This window comes from Opisthocomus hoazin, chromosome 1, assembly GCF_030867145.1.
Source record: "Opisthocomus hoazin isolate bOpiHoa1 chromosome 1, bOpiHoa1.hap1, whole genome shotgun sequence".
In the NCBI taxonomy this organism is placed as follows: Eukaryota; Metazoa; Chordata; class Aves; order Opisthocomiformes; family Opisthocomidae; genus Opisthocomus; species Opisthocomus hoazin.
The window spans coordinates 27,220,856-27,236,463 of record NC_134414.1 but is presented as its reverse complement, the minus strand read 5'-3'; the positions used below and the strand labels follow the sequence as shown (position 1 = coordinate 27,236,463).

General features: G+C 43.3%; 1 protein-coding gene across 5 annotated transcripts in view; it reads right to left on the bottom strand.

The window, feature by feature from the left end:
• Positions 1-15,608, bottom strand: part of MTUS2 (microtubule associated scaffold protein 2) — a 318,231-nt gene that overhangs the window by 62,344 nt on the left and 240,279 nt on the right. For all 5 annotated transcript variants that reach the window (XM_075419965.1, XM_075419956.1, XM_009938145.2 and 2 more), the window contains one exon: positions 5,031-5,129. In XM_075419965.1, the coding sequence (XP_075276080.1) occupies positions 5,031-5,129 (99 nt within the window). The remainder of the gene's footprint in view (positions 1-5,030; positions 5,130-15,608) is intronic.

Below are 15,608 nucleotides of genomic sequence, written 5' to 3'. Positions count from 1 at the left end.
TCTAAGTCTGCTGGGAGTCAGCCCTATAAAAGAAAAAAAGGTCTGTAGCATTCACACAGATCTTTAATGGCTTTCAATAAAAACAAGAGCACAGTGAAATATGTTTCCCTAGGAGCCACAGCTCAAAGCTTTGTCACCTCAGGCTCTGAGCCTGAAGGTCTGCTATGAGTTGAGGAAAGCTCTCCTAAGAGTGCCTCACTGAGAACTGGGGTCATTAGAGGAAGGATTCGTCTCACCTATGTTAGATGTCTACAGGAACAGAGGTCTGCACCTTGGCGTGTGATGCTGAACTCTCCTGAATGGCAGTGAGAGAAATGGGCTCTTCCAGGTTGAGAATCATCCTATCCTGTTGTGGATGTGGAAAAGAGTTGGATGACATTTACACTCTACACCTGATTTCTTTGGCCACTGGAACCCCAAATTTGGTGACTTGACAGAGATGCCAGATTTACTTTGCCACTGAAGATCTCCTTCTGCCCATACATGGCACAATGTGGGGCCGAAGCTGCCCTTCCCTTTCCTCACAGCATGGGTTGCTTGCTATTGGGATATCACTATTTCTTTATACCAACAGTACTGCAGCCTACCTTGCCAGTTCCCCTTGCTCTCCCCTTTATAACATTTCGAAGGTTGCAGCACAAAACAGGTATGTATAGGAATGCCACCAGGTACTACGGAATTCTGGCTGGTTACACCACTGGCTCTCCATGGCTGCTGTCTCTGCACCATTGGTCACAACAGAATCGCTACATGGTCTGTCTGCAGAAATAGGTCCAGGCAGACTCTGGCTCCTCAGATGTGCTCCAAGCTGGCTTGAAGCAAGCCTGTTCCTACACAAATATGTGAAATCACTAACATAGCTTGTTTTTTGGACATCAGCTCAAATACAGTGTCATACTCACATGAACAGCACAAGAACTAAAGCTTATTCATGATAAACCACTTCAAGGAAGTGAGGCTTTCATCCTAAATTAAGTTCATGTCCTGCTTGAGTCAACTATCCATTTCTGTGGATATACTGAGTTACGAGGATGAAGCAAGAAAGGGTAGTGTTCTGGTAATGCCGGGTTGCTCAAGCTGCTGCTTGGACAATCTGCTTTGTCTTTATCTTCTTAGCTTTCTGAGAACTCTCCTGGTCAGCTGGGCAACACCTTTTCACAGCTTACTGATTCTTTTTGCTACCCTTAGTCTCTCCTCAGCTGATGCTTTTAAGCTCATTCCTGAACACTGGCCAGGAATCTCTGTTTCTCTTCCTCAGCTCCTCCTGCTAGACACAAGCTTTTAGCCTAGGAGTGAGAGTCACTAAGCAAGAGGGAGAAAATAGAGTCAGACACCTTGTTGCCACGTGTTACTAAAGATGGCAGACATTAGTCTGGACACAGATGAAAAACGAACATTTCTCATGTTAGCAGAAAGGGCTGCAAGAATCTGAAAAAAGGCTATCTTCTAGTTTTGTAGTCTTGCAGTGTACAGTTCCTGAAAAATAATACAGAAACAATGTCTGCAACTAGCCCTCAGCACTGAATGTAACAGGGGACAGTATTCTGCCAAGGATACTACCTAACCCTTTCCTAAAAACCAGAAGAATCCTTCCACAGAGATGCATCTGATAGTTTGAGTTTGAGCCAATTTGTGAAGTAGAGCATTTTTGCAGAGGTAGTTATGGCAGATGTGCTTTAAATATTTTAGACCCTTAAGACTGTGGCCTGGGTGCGCAAACGGATCCTTAGGGCAATTTTACTAGGTCAGGCATGGAAGCAGTGTGGCTTTGTCAGAGCAATACCCCAGGAGCGCATTTCCATTTTGCCACTGGGAGTGTGTCTTCCAACTTGTGCCAGGCTAAGCTTTGAGGGAGCTAGCTCCAGGAGCGATGCTCCCTCACGTCTCCAACTATCTCGTGCTGCAACTGCAAAGAGCCACAAGTGCAAAACAGCCTTTGAAGCTCCTTGTGCCCATGACTTGCATTTGCAAATAGGAATATCAGGTTTCGCAACATCAAGACTAACTTCATGATGTTGCAAGACCTAAATAATACAATACGGGATGTTAGAGAGGACTTTTTGTCATTCAGAGAGTTCAACCAGCACAGTTATTACCCTCTATTCTTCTTCATGTCAGTTAAAGCCTGTACACTTTTCTGCGCAGGAATGATATTTTCTTACAGCTTCTTTCATCCCTTCAAAGGGGCTCTTAACTGGGCAGTAGGTATTATCACAAAATAAGAAATTCTTAAAAGAAACATCCATAAATATCTGTCTTTTTAGTATAAAAATCTTGCATTGTTTAGGCACCACAGTGATGTTACAACAGAAGACATAGGGAGAGGTGTAGAGGGAAGCCATTGAAATCAGTTCGGTTTTAATTAAAACAAAAACCCATCAGGTTGCTTTGTCTTCTAACTTTCCAGCTTTCCTGTTCACTGGAACATTTGAAGTGCACATCTCTACCTTGTCCTTGTCAGTATTGTAAGCTGTCCTTGTAAATTAAACTATGTTATTCTCCTCAGGGATAAATCTGAATTTCTCGGTTCATTTGGGTCTGAAAAGCAGCTTACTAAGCTTGTTCTGCCATTGATGTCTCTCTTCTGTTGCTCTGCACAAAATAGGGTATACATTAATGATGCTGGCCCTGATCCTGAATGTCCTTTTTGCTGATGGTGGGACCAGGGCGGCAGACCCACTGTACACTGAAATCACTGAACCCCTTTGATCCGCTTCATAACTCCCAGGTCTTTTTTATCTACCTGAATGTTTGAACTAAGGAGACAAAACCAGTATATACTCATAATTAACACAGTCCATGAGGATTTAGATGGTGAATGCAATTTATTTGCCTTTTAACCATCCAATTTCTGACATTTTGGTAAGGAAAGCGAGGAAATTACTTTGAGTCGGTTCATAACGAGTGGTCTGTAGGGTGACGGATGTCAGAAACAGATGGCACCATCCTGCAGTCGGGTGGAAGGAGAACACCTGCATCTACATGCACCTGATAATACACACAGATTTCAGGAATGGTATTGCATCAATAGATAAACTTGAGATCCCTACAGGACTCTGCATCTTAAAACTCCTTGCAAGACTTCAGGAGGACTGATCCAAATTTAAAAGATCAGATTCAAGGCTAAAAAAAGAAATTGTATGACAGTGAAAATCCAGTGCTGATTAAAAGGAACTACGTGGGAGGAGACCCATAACAGAGGAAAAACAACCTAGAAATGGCACTTAGAACTTTTAAAGCCTGTGCTATGGCCGTATGTAACTGTGGCTGATTTACCTCAGGAACACATGCTCTCCTATCACGAAATATAACTGCCACACGAGTTTGTGATCCTGATGGAGGAAACACTGTGCTACTGCCCCTTAGCCCCAGCTGCACTCCTTGTCCTGTTTAATGGCTCCTGTGATTATTTTGTGAAATTGTTAAATAGGTGAAAAGACTGTCTGTCTTTATTGCTTTGTTACTGCTGTTGTTGTTTCCAAGAATGCTAAAGGCTACTCTAAAACAATAAATGAAGATCAGGTTTATTATCCTATTGGATCCTTACAGTGATAAACAATTTTAGGTTGTCATAATTTCAGACAACCAAGCTTAAGAAATCATAAATCAGTGTGATAGAGAGAGGGCAGTTACTCCACCTCTCATGAGAATGAAGAAACTTTTGAGGCCTCATGAATTGGACACGCCAAAATATTTAAGCTTTGAAAATCATTGTCACCTGTGGAAATGCAGGCCTCCTTGAGACAATACAAATACACTGTACAAATATGCCTGTGTTTCATTTTGCTTTCTAATTCCAGTGGAAGCAAATCAGCTGTGCTGTAGCATGCTGCTACAGCCACCATCAGTGCTGGTGTTTAAACTGGCCTCCCGCTGTTATAAATGCCGGTGAGCTGCTGGTCTGGCATTCTCCACAACAAATTTTTCTTTGGATCTCTCTTGGTGATCTCACCAGGTGCAAAATAGCATGAAAATTATATGATTCAGAGGACATTGTTAAGTTCATATTTTTACCCTAGTACCTTTGTAAGAAGAAGAATTCTGAGTCCTGTTGGTGCCTGGAAAGATTAAATTTAACCTTCCATTTTCTTGATTTTGTTGGTTGGGCAGGAGGAGAATAGCAATTGTGTCTAGTAAACATGAAGAGACTATGGATGCTAGTTGTAGGAGCTGAAGAAGCTGCTCTACATGTTTTATACTTTACAATCAAATGAAGAAACATGGAGTTCTACCCCTCATAACTGTAACTGAAGTATCATATAGCTGTAGAGATGACGTTCAAATTATTAAAGTAGAGTCTGAAAAATGAGGTAACTGAACAGAAGATAAACTGCAAGCACAATGAAATCAGTGGGACCATGTACCCCTGTTTTGGAAGTCAAAGGCCAGCCTTACAAAAGCCTTTAACTACCTTGTACATTGGTTAATGTACACTTAGTAAACACAAATAGAAATAAGTTCTCTTCATTTTAATAAATGAACAATGATATTCTTTAGAGATGCTAAAACCGTGTGTTTGTGCCCAATATTGAGGGGTAAGTTCACAATATCCCAGTAGCACTCTGAAAGCTATTTCTATAGATAATCCCTTTTCCAATTATGCATAGAAATAGCCCAGGAAATTTAGTGCCTCTGCACAACAGTAAGAGTACGTTCTGAGTAATACACTATCACTCCAGTTAATTATCTGAGGTGTCTTTTATTTCATTACATCTATCTGTTCTCTTTTTATATAAGAAAGTTATAATGATAAAAAAAAAAAGTTCCTGTGTCTTTAAACATATGATAGCAACAACTCTTTGTTTTGAAGGAGAGATGATTGTGGGGTTGTAACAAAGAAAACATAAGTCTATTCAGCTCATGCATTGGTATGATAAAGCCCGCTGTACTCACAGCCAGCTTAATGAACCTTGGACACAATCAATCTTCACTTAACAACAGTAGGTCTCAGATTTTAGTGTGTTAACAAGAGATGCAAAGTCGACAAGTTTAAATCTTTCCTGAAACAGTGCTTTAGGGTTCATAAATACCTGGTGAATGGAGCTTGGTGGCTGTTACTGCTGATCTCTTGGGAGATGAGACAGCTGGTCTGTTAGCTTCCTGATCTTTTTGCACTTCTTTCTTCAGACCTGTTTCAGAAAAAAAATAAATGTAGAACAAAACCTGTTTTATAATTCTGTTTGCACTTGTGTAGAACTATGCCACTAAGATACATAACAGAATGGCAAAATATAAGTATTTCACCAACACACGTCCTGGGCTTTGCACCAAATGATGCTAAACAGTACTTCTGTGTTGGATGCCAATCTGCCACTTCTGCAAGCATGACTGTGTGCATGTGGCTGAGCTGACATGCACAGCGGTAAAGAATGTCAGAAGAAGGCTTTACACACTGTCTTTGTTCTCCAGCCACCTGCACAATGACACCATTAATGCACAAACTGCTACACACGTTGCCCATCCTATCTGTTCTGAGCTCTGTGTTCTGTTTCTTTACTTTGCTATGCATCATCAGCCGGGGATCTTCTGGGCTGGAGGAGAAGCTACGTAGGGCTGTGCAAAGACAACTTCAGTTACCTGCAGGGCTCTGCTCTATCAGCTTTTTCCCCAGGTTAGGAAACTGCCTGTTCTGGTGACCACCTTTCCCAAGAGGGACTCATACAGGCAAGAGGCAGGCTGCCCAGGGAGGTTGTGGAGTCTCCTTCTCTGGAGATATTCAAGACCCGCCTGGACAAGGTCCTGTGCAGCCTGCTGTAGGTGACCCTGCTTCGGCAGGAGGGTTGGACTAGATGACCCACGGAGGTCCCTTCCAACCCCTGACATTCTGTGATTCCGTGATTCTGCAGAACCAGCAGCAGGCAGGGTGTGTGCTAGATGTGGCGTCCCAGACAGGAGAGTGGGTCTCTGCCTGTGCAGCAAGTCAGGCAGGGCCAGAGAGGTGCAGCACATCCAGTGCACACACCTACAACACACTGTGACAATGCAGGACACAACAGGGCCACATCATTGCCTTGCTGGTCACAAGGCTGAACCAGCACCTGGTTTGTGCTCATCTATGACCCAGGCATGTGCCAGGCTTCCTGCCCTCTCCTCTCCTCTCCTCTCCTCTCCTCTCCTCTCCTCTCCTCTCCTCTCCTCTCCTCTCCTCTCCTCTCCTCTCCTCTCCTCTCCTCTCCTCTCCTCTCCTCTCCTCTCCTCTCCTCTCCTCTCCTCTCCTCTCCTCTCCTCTCCTCTCGTTTGTAGCTCTCCAGATTACTCCTAACCTCTGCATTTATTCTTTTTTCTGCAGCCACTAGTTTTTTCCACTGACAGCATGATCACAGAATCACAGAATGGTAGGGGTTGGAAGGGACCTCTGTGGGTCATCTAGTCCAACCCTCCTGCCGAAGCAGGGTCACCTACAACAGGCTGCATAGGACCTTGTCTAGGCGGGTAATGATGCCCCAGAGCTCTTGGGTTATAATCTCCAGAAACTTTGTGCTAGCCTTTCCTCTTCCTTTAATGCTTTGGTGAGAGGCAACTCGGTGTCTGTTATTATTCCTCCCACCACTGGACCTTTGGTTAGGGCCCAGAAAGGTATCTCAGTTGTCCAAGCTGTGCAGTCACTGACTGCCTCTTGTACCAGGGAGATACAACTTCTTCTGAAAGCCAGAGTGGCCACCCAAGCTCAGCTCACCCCTCCTGCCCACCCACAACTCCCACCAAAATAGCTCTCAGGACCATGCTGAGTGCAGTGACATGAAAGCCCTGCCCTGCTGGTTTGCCCATGAGGTGACAGTCACAGCCACAGGATTTCATGCAGAAAACACTCCCCAAAGAAGTAAGAAAGAAGAACAAGAAAAGCAAATCCCTGAGACATTAATGTATTTTCCCATTTGCTTTCCTTTTTTACATTTAGTGTTTGTTTGGGGTTGTATTTTAGCCTGCAGGACTGTGTCACAGCCCCTGGATACACAGGAATAAGAGAGATTTAAGGCAAACCACTTGTCATAAACGAAAAAAAATGTTTGCTGTATTAACTTTCACTTCTCTTTTGAGCATGTTTCCTACGTCTTGTAGGAAAATGTCCCACAGAATACGAAGTACCTGAAGCAGAAAAGCAAAACCACATTTTCTTGGTGGTGCTTAAAGGCAGTGGCAATCCAAAAGCTAAAACTATCTTCCATTTTGACTAATGAAAATGTGGTCTGGCTATTTCAATAGTGGAGGAAAGTGATAATTTTCTATGGGGATCATAATCTTCAGGGACACTTACTGGATGACTAGTTTTCCGTCCTCTCCAGAGCCACAGCTAGTTACAGTTGCAGTACCAGGCTTATTTTTGATTCATCATTCGTCCTTCCGCTTCTGTCTGCATCAGGACTCACAGGCAGCAAGCTGTGGACGCAGCATTTGCCACGCACCAGAGGCCGAGCTTCCTATTTCCTAGCACCGCCTCACAGCATTCGCTTGCAGAGTGCTTCTGTGAAGGGCACATGCACACGCACAAGCCCTGTGTCCAACTGTTTGTGGGAGAATGGCACAGGGGAAGGTCTGAGACCCTCTTTGACTCCCTCCCACTGCTCATAGGCAAATCCCATCATCAGTCATCAGGTGCCGATAAAGACTGAACTCTTCTTCATACCTTTACTTTGGGCCGTCTCTGTTTTTCTCTGCTCTTTCTAAACTAGAAATGCTGAGGTTGTGATTCTCATTTGTGATCAATAACTTTCATAGTGAAGTGACTGAGGATATAAATTTCCTGTGTCTGACACACACTGCACTGTACTTTACTACAAAGCAGGACATAAAATAAGTTTATGGTGCCATTTCATTACTAAGGACCAAGTGAAAGCAACCTGAGATAGGAGCTGTGAGACAAAACCAGAGCTTGTTTTATAAGGTATAGTTTATATGCTTACGGAGTCGAGCATTACTTTTTCATGGCAATGAGGCCTTGGTTTTTCTGTGGTTTTCAAAATAAAAATATGATACACGAATGGGCTGTATACCAAGATCCTCCGTATATTTCTGTACGGCAAATTGCAAACACAGACAGTGGTACATAAAGAGTGTTTTCCTTATGCTTTCAGCAGAAACAAATGGCATATAAATACTTAATTACTTTTGTTTCTGAAAAGTTTTCAATGAGCAACACCTGGGGAATTAGTTCAGTCTCTTAACCTCAAGCACAAAGCAAGGAACAATTCCCCAGTTGGAGCTCAGCTGAAAGAAAACAGAGCATAGAAGCAAAGCAGCCCAGTGAGCATCATCGCTCTGCAGAGGGCAAGGTGAGGTCTGCGGAGAGCAGCGAGAGTCACGCGTGGGTGTAGGCGGCAGTGCCCGTCCTGGGCGATGTTGGCCCTGGAAGGTGGGAGATCAGCAGAGAGAGCCTGAAGCAGGTTGCGAGCAAAGGTGCAAATAGAAGTCTTGGCAAGGACAGAAGACTAGGATTAATAATGGGGGGGGAAAGGAGGATAACCGCCCTTCTTTAGTTTACAAGGTTAGGAGAGCTCCTAAGGTCTGGTAGCGGTGGCAATAGAGCAAGCAGGGAAGCAAGAAGGGATTGTGCAGCAAGGGAAGAGCCAGTGCACAGCACAGCTCTGCTGGGAAGGGGCCAAGCAGAGGGGCACACGGAGCTAGTGATTATTCAGCTTCGCTTCATAAGCAGAAAGGTCTTGGTGGCCACTCTGTGGCCCTTCTCAGCAGGGAGGGATCTAGGAAGCACACAGCAGGCAGAAGAAAGGACAGGGCACAAGCGCAAACTGTTACCATTCTGCTAAGCTCATCACCCACAGGGAAATCTGAGGTGAAGAGCTGTCCCTGGCATCAGACTTCAGATAAGATCTTGTGCTGAATGTTTTTCTAAAAATGGAGTTTGTACTTTCTCTTGTCTTTTGAAACAACAGCTGTTAGTTGGTTAAAAAAGAAACATTCAGAAAACATGTTGATTTCAAGAGAGGTTCCTGCAGGGAAAACTCATTTCTAAACGACGAGAGTTTGGGCTCCAAATTTGTAATTTCACAGGAATCTAGAATTTCAGGTTTAAAAAAAACTGTAGGAGAGCGTTGGCATGATGAACAGTGTAATGCTGTACCATAGGGCATGGCACAGGGGAGGTTATACAGTTTAATCTTCTCCACCTCAGAGTGCGCTAGGAGTCACTCAAAGGTTATAATATACATAAAAATTTTGATGCTCGTATCTGCCTGTATCTTTCCGAGTCTTTAAAAGCCAGTACAGTGGGATAGGCTTCAATTGGCTTTCACACTTCAGACCAAAAAAAATGCTAACAAATTAGGCATTGAGTATTTATTCCAAAACAAATCCTAACATGGTGTAGACATCATTAACAATTCAATGGGACTGGCTGCGTTCAGTTGGATTCCAGCTGTTCTCAGGCGTATTTTATTAGTTAACTAATGCAGTCTGCAAGTTTAAAACACTTCCCAAGGAAGTGTTTTCAGTCCCTCACAGGCACAGAGAGCCACTTGGAGCTTTCTTGTGCCTTTCCCCCCGATACCCATGACTACTCACGTCCTTTGGTGAGTAACGACACATCCATGCATGTGTTGTTTGAGACAAAATGAACAAAGCTGGAAATACGATGGATTTTGTAGAATAAAAGTAGTTTCATTCTCTCTCGAGACTCTCTACTTCCTCTGATCTATGAGACACTGAAACACTGTGAATAAATAAGTAGACGTAGAAGAAAGAATATGTATTTGTTGAAGTAGAAACTGCTAACACTTGTGCTTTTCCCTTTGTGTTTGTTTCAAATTAAAAGCCATTCTGATAAGAAAAGAAGGACAAGGACTATTTCATTAACTTGTCTGAAAGTAATTGGCTTTTTTTCTGTAATAAAAAAGTCTCTTTATCTGGTATTAAAAAAAAACTAAAGGAAAAAATAAACCTACAAAACAAACTGTTCTTTGGACTAAATAGAAAATCTCGGGTAACTGAGGACATCCAACATTAGTTGCAGAGTTGAAACAGCTACTCCTTCTCTTTCTGTCATTTGACATGGATCCCATGACATTTTACTGTTGCTTCCTCACGGAGTTGTGCTATGTCATGTTTCAGAGTGGTTCCCAGCACAGGGGCTGGAAAACTTGCAGCTGAACATCGCACTTTCACCTGCAGCGTGGCGTTGCATATCCCCGTGTTCAGTCCAGGAACAACATGTATGTAGCCCACCGCACATTCACTACTCTGCTTTTAATGGAAAGTGTTTACAAAGGGAACGCAGTGACTGCAGACTCTTCTCCCTCCATCCCTGCAAGCGCACTGGTGCTCATTTTTCCCCTCTCAGCTGACCTTAGCTCATCCTTCTCCCTCCTGCTGAGGTTGTGTTGTTGAGATTTTGCAGAAACTGATTAAAAGAAGCAGATTTTACACTGCAAGCTTGCTAGTGAGAGCTGTGATAACACTAGCCTCCTATTTTTCATCTTGACTGATTGTATTTAACAACATGCTCTGTTACATATGATTTACTGCTACTTGTAGAAGCACAGGAATTGACTGGGATAGTTTTTTGAACAATGCTTTTGATTGTCTTTAACTTAATGGGCCAAGTAGAAACAAGCTGCTCAAATGAATTCCTTATTGCTATTGCAATTGCCCTCAAATTACAAGATTTTTTATGAGGAATAGCAGTCACTTGTCTGTGAGACAAACATTAAATAAGAATAATAACAATAACCAAGCTGTAATAGGTATGCTGTAACACACACCTGCCAAACCCCACAATGAGGCACAGAAAATATAAAATACTTCAGTTCTCCAATTTCATAGACCGCTGGGTGGCAAGCCCAGCCTGGTGGACAGAGCTGAGGTCTGGAACAAGCAGCAATCTGATGCTCAGGAGTTTGGACCAGCACTGCAGGCACAAACAAGGGAGCCCAGAGCTGCATCAGCATCCTGAAGGTGAACCAAAGTTTCAAATGACAGCAGAGTTTAGAGATACCAAGCTCGATACTCTGTGTGTTTCTCTGGTCTGAGAGAAGGATGTGGCTAAACAAGACCGGACAGGGATGAGGCCATAGAGGAAGCTGTATTACATGAAGAGAATAAAACTATGCAGAGCTGGTCAGGTGTAAACCACTTCTCCAATCCTTACACACAATGACTGAGCCATACTTTCCCTTTTTCCCAAATTGCATGCAAGCTCTGTTGCCTTTGTGGGAGCCATGCACTCTGGTCCCTAGTGCAAAGCTACCCTTTAGCTAGACATTTCTGCCCATGAGTTACTCCTCCTGCATCGGCAAAAGAGGCCACAGTACTACGAAATGGTTGCTGTGCCTATGGTTGCTGTGCCTGTGGTGGCACATTTATTCGCCTGTGGACCTAACATGTTCGTAGCACACAGAATTGCACAAATCAGCTTTGTCAGAAGGACGTCTTAAGTCCTCTGGTCCAGACTTCTGCTCATAGCGGGTTGCATGAGAGGAGGTTGTGCAGGACTTTCTCCAGCTAGGTTTTAGGTATCTCCAATGATGGAGGCAGATTCAGCACCTCTCTAGACAATCTGCTCTAGTGTTTGACCAGCTTCACAGGTGACCAAACGATGATCACCTTCACAGGTGGTCAAACAATGCGAGATTCCTGTGTGCCACCTTGTGTTTGGTGTCTCTTGCCCTGTCACTGTGCACCTCTGAGGAGTGTCTGGCTTTGCTCTCTATATCTTCCCATTAGATAACTGAAGACCATGATAAGATCTCCCTTTGCCTTCTGTGACCAGCCCCATTCCTCCCAGTCTCTGCTCCTGACCTGTCCTGTCACGTGCCCCAGTTCATTGACCATCTTGGTGGCCCTCCGCTGCTCTCACTCCAGTATGTCACACTTCTTGTCCTGGGATTCCCAACACTGGTATGCCTGAATGGTGCTGTACTTTGTGACTCTCTGGACCTGTCAGCACCAGCTCAGGCACCACCTGAAAGCCCTTTCCATCGCACAGCACAGACTTGGCTCTTCTCAAACTGCTGTCTGCTGTGCTGTGTTCTGCTGAGGTTTTTCATGCACCCTGAAGGGCTCACCAGATACGCTACTAACTGCACCATGGCAAACTGAAGTGTTTTGCCCAAATTATGACTGAATTACATCCTGGTTTGATTTACTATCTGAATTGTCCTGCGGTGAACATTAATCTAAGGGGTTTGTGAAACAAATCCCCTGTGAGGGTGGGAAGTCGTTAATCTGCTGCCTCTGAACACTGCCTTTCTGCAGATATTCCCATGTCTTGGTTTCAGCTGGGATAGGGTTAATTTTCCTCTCAGTAGCTGCTATGTTTTGGGTTTAGTATGAGACGAATATTGATAACACTAATGTTTTCAGTTGTTACTATGAAACCAAGGACTTTTATCCAGTTTCTCATACTGAGCAGGTGTGCAGGAGCTGGGAGGGAGCGCAGCCAGGCAGCCAGCCCAAGCTGGCCAGCAGAAATATTCCATACCGTGGACATCATGCTCAGTTTATAAAGGGGGCTTGGACAGGGGGCAGGACGCTCTTCTCGTTTTGACGAGTTCAAATCCTCTCCTGTTCAGGAGTTTGAACTTTATTGGGAGTTTGGTCTTTTTTGGAAATTTAATGAAATTTGCAAAAACCGTGATTTTTGAGTTCCACGGTCATTGCTCGGGGACTGACTGTGAATCATTCATCAGGTGGTGAGAAAATTATATTATATATAGTTTATTTTGTACATTCATTATTAGTAGTAGTATTATTAGCATTTGCTTTGTTGTCTTTTTAAGCTGTCTTTATCTCAACCCATGAGTTTTACCGTTTGTCCATTTCTCCTCCTCGTCTCACTGTCAGGGAAAGGGAGGGGTGAGCGAACGGCTGTTGAGACCTAGTTGCCAGCTGCCAGGTTAAATCGCAACATCTCATGCTTTCAGAGAAATTTAAAACAGAAAATTCAGTATATGTGTGCCTCTAAGATTATATATTTTTATCAAGATCTGTGGAAAGAGGAAGCTTATGAGTATTTTCAGAAGTGGATCTTAGCTGCAAAAGTCCCAATGGAGACCTGCTTTCAGCTGTCTTTAAATAAAATATGGAGCAATAATAGAAATGGTAAATATTAGTTAGATTATCACTGTATTTCTCAAAGCAGCTAAAACGTTTAAGTGAAATTAAAGGACCTGTATCTCTTTTTCTAGTCAAATATGGGGTTTTTTTCACTTTCTGTATGTTGACAGAAATGCAGATATGCAAGGGGCCTAATAACACACAAAAAAAGGCTATGCACCACACTGAAATGTAATTAAGTGTACTCTTTTCATAGACTAGTAGAAACGTAATCAGCTCATGTCTTCAAAACAATTTGCATGACAATGATCTTCCACTGCTATTCTCCCATGCCAGAATTTTTTTTGATCATCTGAATCACTGCATAGCAGTAGCTATAGGCTATTGGAGTCCATTATCATTATTTAAATGTGTTTTATACCCTGTAGTCCAATTTATTTGACAAGAGCTTTTAACGAAATACCAGGAGTATAATCTCTCCTGAGCAGTTGTCTTTATTTTTTTTTGTTTTAATGAGAATTTACAGCACAGGTGGTCTTCTCAGGTAACATCTAACACATGAAAGCTTACATGTGACTTTTATTGGTTATTTTCCACTCATTAATATAGGTACTTATGCTCCTTTGTGAATTAATTTACTATTCATACATAGTTAAAATGTTGTACATCTCTGAAATACAAATGTAATTCTTACATCACCTGATATTGCATTCTTCTAGAAATATTATTTATATTTAAATAGCTGTCATCCTCTTTGTGAAATACTTTCTTTCCCTGTTACTTTTATAAAATATACTGTACACAAAACACTCAGTGTCTGTGCACTTTAGGTGTAACTGTGGTGTGCTCTAAGCACTTTAGTTTAGTAACTGCAATGTCTTGCCCAGGAGGCTGGACACATGCAGTATGAGTTTATAAACACATACACAACATCAAGCCCTTTAGCAATTACTATTAGGTGATTGCTAGGAGTATTATGCATTGAACATCATCATTCTCTAAATACACAGAACATGTAGATTAATCATCACAGTTTCTCTACTTTTCAAAAGCTTTACTGTACATCTGACTTCGGTAGCACTGCTCATGGGACAGCCTGGCCTTCTGAACGAGGCTGGTGACATCTTCCTCGAATGCAAAACTCACCCCTAAGGTCATGTTATTGATTCACTTTTTCTTATGGGAAAATATGGCTCACTTTTAAGATGCTGTTGGTTTGTGTTGTAAGTCCTTTCTGCTGGACACAGGGAACCCCCACCCATAAGGAGGGGTATGTGGTATGAAGATAAGTGTCTCACTCCCAGCTAAAAACTTCCATCCCTAGCAGAGACCATCCCTCTCTCCTTGGTCACACCCTCCGCGCAGCGTGTTCTCTCCTGCCACGGGGCAAAAAAGGAACAGAAAATTGTGATGATTTGGTTCCTTCCAACCATGACTCCACAGCGGGACTGGGCTGCTGCCAGTTCAGCTGTGGAGAAACCGGGCTGAGATGGAGGATAAACACGTGCCCCACCAATCCTCGCTTTGCAGGTGCTGTCCTCATGATCCAGCTGCAAATAAGAGGTAAGCAACAAGCAGGCTCACAAGGCTGAGGCTGTCCTTCCCAGGAAGGGAGCCACATCTTCTTTTATCTTCCAAGGATATCCTGCCAACCTGGAGCTTGATATCTTATACATTTATTAAAACATTGTTGATGCTGCTAACCAGGAACCTCGTGAAACATGATAAGCATAAATCCATGTCCAGTTAAGACCTTCTGAGATCTATCATTGACACTCTGAGTCTTCCCTTAAATACTCCTGGATCCAGCATATAAACGAAAGCACATGTACTGGAAAGGCTGCACTTTACACCCCTCTTCTTTACTTGCATCTGGATCTCTTGTAACTGCATTCCCTTTGAGAACAAAGACTACCTTCAGTACAAGGGCATCCAAAATGGTCGATGGATATAAGATAATCTGTAGTTTCATTCATTCAAGAACATCTTACGTAATTTGTCTTTTCAGTGGTGCCCAGTGACAGGACAAGGGGCAATGGGCACAAACTGAGGCACAGGAAGTTCCGTCTGAACATGAGGAAGAACTTCTTCCCTCTGAGGGTGTCGGAGCACTGGCACAGGCTGCCCAGGGAGGTTGTGGAGTCTCCTTCTCTGGAGATATTCAAGACCCGCCTGGACAAGGTCCTGTGCAGCCTGCTGTAGGTGACCCTGCTTCGGCAGGAGGGTTGGACTAGATGACCCACAGAGGTCCCTTCCAACCCCTACTATTCTGTGATTCTGTGATTGTTCTGTCTTCCTACACCATGTTTTCTCTCCCATTCCTCAGATTATCTGTGCATGCAATTGCCATTAAGTGATAGTTCAGAAGAATATTTGAAATTTATTCATTCCACTGTTTTCAAGATGTTTCATCCCACCAGTCTGGAGCACTGGTGAAGGTTTCTTCAGTGTTGCTGTTGCAGCGATGAGGCTGGCTGCCTCCCCAAGCATGGCATTCATCATCTTTATGACATGCCAGTGTCAGTCACTCAAGGTATGGGGGCTGTGTGGATGGAATTTTAGTATATCTTCAAACATTTTTGAAATACTGGTTTTACCTCTCT